Source organism: Juglans regia, unplaced genomic scaffold, assembly GCF_001411555.2.
Source record: "Juglans regia cultivar Chandler unplaced genomic scaffold, Walnut 2.0 Scaffold_24022, whole genome shotgun sequence".
NCBI lineage: Eukaryota > Viridiplantae > Streptophyta > Magnoliopsida > Fagales > Juglandaceae > Juglans > Juglans regia.
The window spans coordinates 4,933-10,063 of NW_023355299.1; the positions used below are offsets into that span (position 1 = coordinate 4,933).

At 35.1% G+C, this 5,131-nt stretch overlaps 1 protein-coding gene across 1 annotated transcript; it reads right to left on the reverse strand.

The window, feature by feature from the left end:
* Window positions 1–1,774: 1,774 nt before the first annotated feature.
* On the reverse strand, window positions 1,775–3,166 carry LOC108998289 (transcription factor BEE 3-like). The gene is made up of 6 exons (XM_018974810.2): window positions 2,774–3,166; window positions 2,540–2,659; window positions 2,364–2,429; window positions 2,173–2,241; window positions 1,974–2,051; window positions 1,775–1,867 (listed from the first exon to the last, which is right to left on the reverse strand). Exons 1-6 carry the CDS (start codon window positions 3,164–3,166, stop codon window positions 1,775–1,777), a joined length of 819 nt encoding a protein of 272 aa, XP_018830355.1.
* Between the last annotated feature and the right edge of the window lie 1,965 nt (window positions 3,167–5,131).

The window sequence follows — 5,131 nt, forward strand, 5'->3', positions numbered from 1 at the left end:
TTATTCAATTACAAGGATGCATAGATAAGAACAAGAAAGATGATTTGTAGCTTGGAATGTAACCCGTCCTAAATTGATGAAGTAAATGATATGAAATGAAATCCATTCTTTGAAGTTTCCATTATTCCCAACACAAATCAAAGAGAATGAATGCACTGTGCATAGTTTGAGAACCCCAAAGAAACCTTAGCCACATTTGCAGTTGTCATGTGAACTTAGAACTCCAAAAGATTAATCGAGGTTATAATTGAATATCATTGGAATTATTTATAAAGTCTAGTTCCACCTAATAAAGAGCTAATGTGGAACTTTTTTAATGGGTAAAAAGGGTAAGAGGGGGAAATCGGAGACGACCTCTTCGTCTGGGTATGACCATAGTAGCACCCTATTCGTTGAGAGCCGGATAGAAGGGGATTAGATTGCAGAAAGTCGCAAGTGCTCCCCCAAGTCAAGTTTGAGTTTAAGCCTAGACCCTAGCCTTATTAAGGAATTCAATAAGGAAAATGATACTATGTCGCCTGAGTTTACCCCCTCAATTTGACCACTCATGTATTTTATTTTATTTTTAATTTTTTTACTTAATGGTTAAGGAAGTGATTATTGGTATATTGGTTTTTTTTTTTAAAATATTTGAAAAAAAAAGCAAAAAAAAAAAAAAAAAGTGCAATTTGTACTAGGGGCACCTCCAATGGTCAAACGTGGGCGGCATAGTAGCAACATCCATTCAATAAATCCTTAGGTGACTAATATTAATAGTCTAAAGCAAATCAATATTCGAATTTGAACCTAAGACTTAAGATTTTTGGTTTTAGATAAAAGTTTAAAATATTATTTTTTAATATTATTATTGTTTTGAGATTTGAAAAAGTTGAATTGAGATTTGAAATTGCATTGTTTATGATATTTTGTGTGGGAATTTGAAAAATTTGTAATAATAAGACGAGAATTTTGTGTCTTATCCCACTTGCCAAACTACATGAGAGTAACCCAAGAGCCATTGAGCCAGCACCCTTGATGGTAAGTAATGTGAACTTGACACTATCATAATTCACTCGCCCAATAAGGGATTATAAGCAATCCGGAATGTCACTAAGAAGTTCAAAATGTCAGACAGATCATTACTTTCTTTTTACGTAGAATATATGATAGAAACCAAAAACAATGAACTAAACTTAAACCCAAGAAGAATCCTTGAAATAAAACTTAAGCAGTGGGGAAAGGACTGCATAATATTTGTTTGAAAGATGTTCCTTGTACGAAGCATCTTCTAAATTAGTCCTATCAAGCTCAAATACATGCATGTCAGGCTCAAAGCTCATGTCGGCAATATAACTGAAGTCTAAAGCACCTTCAGTGTCTCATGGTCTTAGTTCATTTTGGATATGGAGCAATCAGAAACTAGTGCTCATGAACACGAATTAAACACATCACATTCAAAGTCCAATCATGTTTGTTTATGTCTAAATGGTGCTTTGGATTATAAGCATTCTTGCAGACATAAACACTGTTAGATCAGCAATCATATTTAAGTACAAAGATCTAAAAGCAAAGAAAGTTCAACAATACTTGGGAGTGAAATAAAAGTTATAAGCCTTTTTTTTTTATTTATCTCAATTGAATTTTGGAACTTGTCAGGACTTGTACAGGTATGAATATCCACTTGTGCTTGTATAGCATGAAGTAGTGACAAATATATAACTTTTTTCAAATTGGAAATATTGTGAACCGAAGCTTCTTCATGTTGTATTGTAGTGAGTGACTTCCAAAAGAGAAGTCAAAGAGACCAGGTTGAGTGGAAGCAAGTGACTCCTCCATACCCTTCTTTCATTAGTCTCTCCAACTCTTTTGCCTCATATGCCTTGGCTCTCTGCACATTAGAATATTCCACATCACATGTCAATAGTATGCAACATATACATGCAGTTAAGCTTTGCACATTTCAAGTGGATGAAGCAGTCAAATTTTCTATTTACCTGCATTGTTTCTAAAGTATTTGTGTCTGAGTTGAAGTTATAAAATGAACTTGCTGCAGTAAGCTTCATGGATAGGAACTGCACTCAAATTCAAAGAAAAACACATGTTAGTTTTATGTTAATATCTTCTTGTAACTTCTACAACCCAACATAGGAATGTTGGTTGTGTCAATAATGTGCTTGTAAATAGATTTCTCACCTCGACCTGATTTTGTAAGGACTGAACATAATTAATTATTTCATCCAGCATCACTGCCATTCCCATGCTCTGTAATTCCATAATGCAGTTTAAGATATAAGTCATTTTTCATTTTTTACTCAAAAACAACTTGTAATTATTCTAATTCTTCTTATTCATTAGTTTTCGTTTTAATGAAATTCTTTCTGTACCTTATAGCATCTAGGGACAATGTCTTGCAAGCATCTGAGTCTTTCATTGATCTTTCCCCTTCTAACCTGATTGAAAATAATAGATTCATCAATTTCATAATTAACTTCAACAAGTACCTAAGAAAAGAGATATAAAATACTTTATTTTGTTATGACAAGAACGTCTTTATATTTACCCTTTCTGCTAAGCTGTGACTATCAGTAGCTTGGCCTCTTCTAGCTCTAACATGAACAACTTCTTTTGGTTTCTCTTCTTCCTTCTCGTTGCTTTTCACTCTCTTCCCTCTTCCTGAACTCTGAAAACAAACAAAACCAAATAACCGTGAAGCCAAATTCAATTCTAAAGTACAGATTATATAAGTTCCTTCAAGTGGAACAATATAACAAGTTAAAACATAATAAATCATTACGTTTTTCCTCTTGATTCCAGATTCAGAAACTTGGGGACTTGAGGTGCCAGAGCTGCTCTCTGGCTTGTCCATTGCTTTTCTCTTCTTACTGTCATGGAGTTCATTTCCAGCTGAAACATTCATAGGCTGAGCAATAGGCACCACATTCTGATTCAACTGATGGAGAGTCCAAGGAAAATTTTCAACCAAGGTTCCAGTGAATTCTAGTGCTTGATGATTGTTAAAGAAATTATCACTGGAGAAAGGCATTAAGCACTGGAAATCCATGTCTGAAGTGGTCAGCACACTTGGGTTTAGTCCTGCATATTGGTTTGCTATCTCCATGTTTGGATCAATATCTGACACAGGAAATGAGACTCTAAAGATCTGCAAATCTACTGTGAATTCAGCCATGGAATCTTGAAAGACAGGGCTTCTTGAGAGGCTTGGCTTGGTTTATGGATAACAAGGCCAGTGTCAGACTGCTATTTATAGCGTGGGACTAAGATTGGAGTATGTGTAAGTGTAACATCACTCAGGATTTAGTAATTCACTTTCACATAAATAAATTAATGAAAAGGAAGCACTATTTTTTAAGGAGACCACGTGGCAACTCTAGCTTATGTGGTTGTGTTTTCTAGGTGGGTCCTATATTCAGGAGATATATCCAATAACAAGATGGGCCCATGATAAGCTTTTGGCTTTTAACCAAAACTAAAATTTATTAGTTTTTTTTTAATAAAAGAGAAAAAAAAAAAAAAGGATAAGCTTTTGGCCACTTGCTGTAGCTCTTGAAATTGTACAGCTAATGCTGAAATGTTTTCAAAGCTTTTTAAAAAGGATTGAGAGTGAGACATGCTTTTGATAGTAAGCATTAGCTGTCACCTTATTCTTCATCTAAATTAATGTGGTGCAAAATCTCAATCAAATGAAGGGTAGTTTTCATGCAATCTTTCTGTATCTATAGGATGATCTTGTCCCATATTGATGATCAATTAGCAGTACCCCAGGTTCTGCATGCATTGGGCATACCATTTCATTGATTGATGAGAAACTAGGAACTGCACTCTACAAGTTATATTCTTTTGAAAACATCACTCTTATGTATTTCAAATAAATTTTTATACTATTTATCGCCATCTTAATCGATGGTGCAAATTAAAAGATATCAGTAGTTTGAGAATTAAAAAATCTGATAGTTTTTGGCTGAAAATATTAGTTATCTATATTTTGTTTCCTCATTAACATGAATGTCTTTGGTGCACTACAATTTCAACAGGGTAACATGGTTGTACTCCAACCATTTTCATACAAGTATGGCTGCAGATTGCAGATGTACTGGATCTGTTAGTGACTGAGTTGCACCCAACTGATTCAACCCTTCAATTGCAGTACTAGAACTGCAATTATGTTTAACTGTACCTTTCATGTGGATCAATAGGGAAAAAAGAGAGGACATTTTCAACTTTTCTTAATAGGACTTGTTGCATGTGGGATGTATGTTTGGCTTATGGCTATTTTATTCAATTCTATTAACTGCCTACATCCTAGGGCTTTTGAAGTCCAAGTAATTAAATATGAGTAAATCTTCTCATCAGCCACTATTTACTATCTCACACCTCAAACTCTATGTGGCAAACCGGATTCACTAACAAGTGAACCGGTTCTTACCCCAACCCCTCCATCTCGATCCCACTCAAAGGAAGTAGGAAGAGAGAGAGCTTGAGGAGAGAGAGGTCGGAGAGAGAGAGAGGTCGAGGAGAGCTTGGGGAGAGAGAGGTCAAAGAGAAAAAGCTTGAGAGGAGAGAGAGAGAGAGAGAGAGAGAGAGAGAGAGAGAGAGCTTGATGAGGGAGAGAGCTTAAAGGTGATGGGTCTAACATTAAAAAAAAAAAAAAACTGTCTAGTGTGGAGTGTGGGGTGTGATGGTGAATAGTGGCTAATGTATAACAAAACACATTAAATATATAAGCACTGAAACCTCAGGCATTTCCCACCCTAATTGAAGGCTGAAGCCCTTAACCAACATAAACAAGCACAGTCAGACTTTTTCATGGTAAGAATTTGATGCTCATTTTACCAATTTTGACACAAACACATCCTTGATGCTCATTTACCAATGTTTTCCAATTTGACATCTTTGAAGTGTTCTTTTCATTCATCATGTTATGTTGTCAGCTAGCGTTTTGTGGTCTATAATAAACACACAACTCTAAAGGTTTGCAAATTAAATGTAAAGACCTAACTGGCTATTTTAGTTCAAAGTATGCTGTAGTTTCTATATTTAGGAGTTAGCTAAAGATTCTCACTTTATGGTCCAAATGTTTTTCATATTTTATGGGTATGCTGGACTTGCCACCATAATTGCGATCGATTGACAC

Coding starts and splice junctions, on each gene's coding strand:
- LOC108998289 (XM_018974810.2), bottom strand. CDS start 3,166: ATGGCTGAATTCACAGTAGATTTGCAGATCTTTAGAGTCTCATTTCCT. Junction 2,660..2,773: donor CTGGAATCAAGAGGAAAAAC/GTAATGATTTAT, acceptor GTTTGTTTTCAG/AGTTCAGGAAGAGGGAAGAG. Junction 2,430..2,539: donor GTCACAGCTTAGCAGAAAGG/GTAAATATAAAG, acceptor ATTTTCAATCAG/GTTAGAAGGGGAAAGATCAA.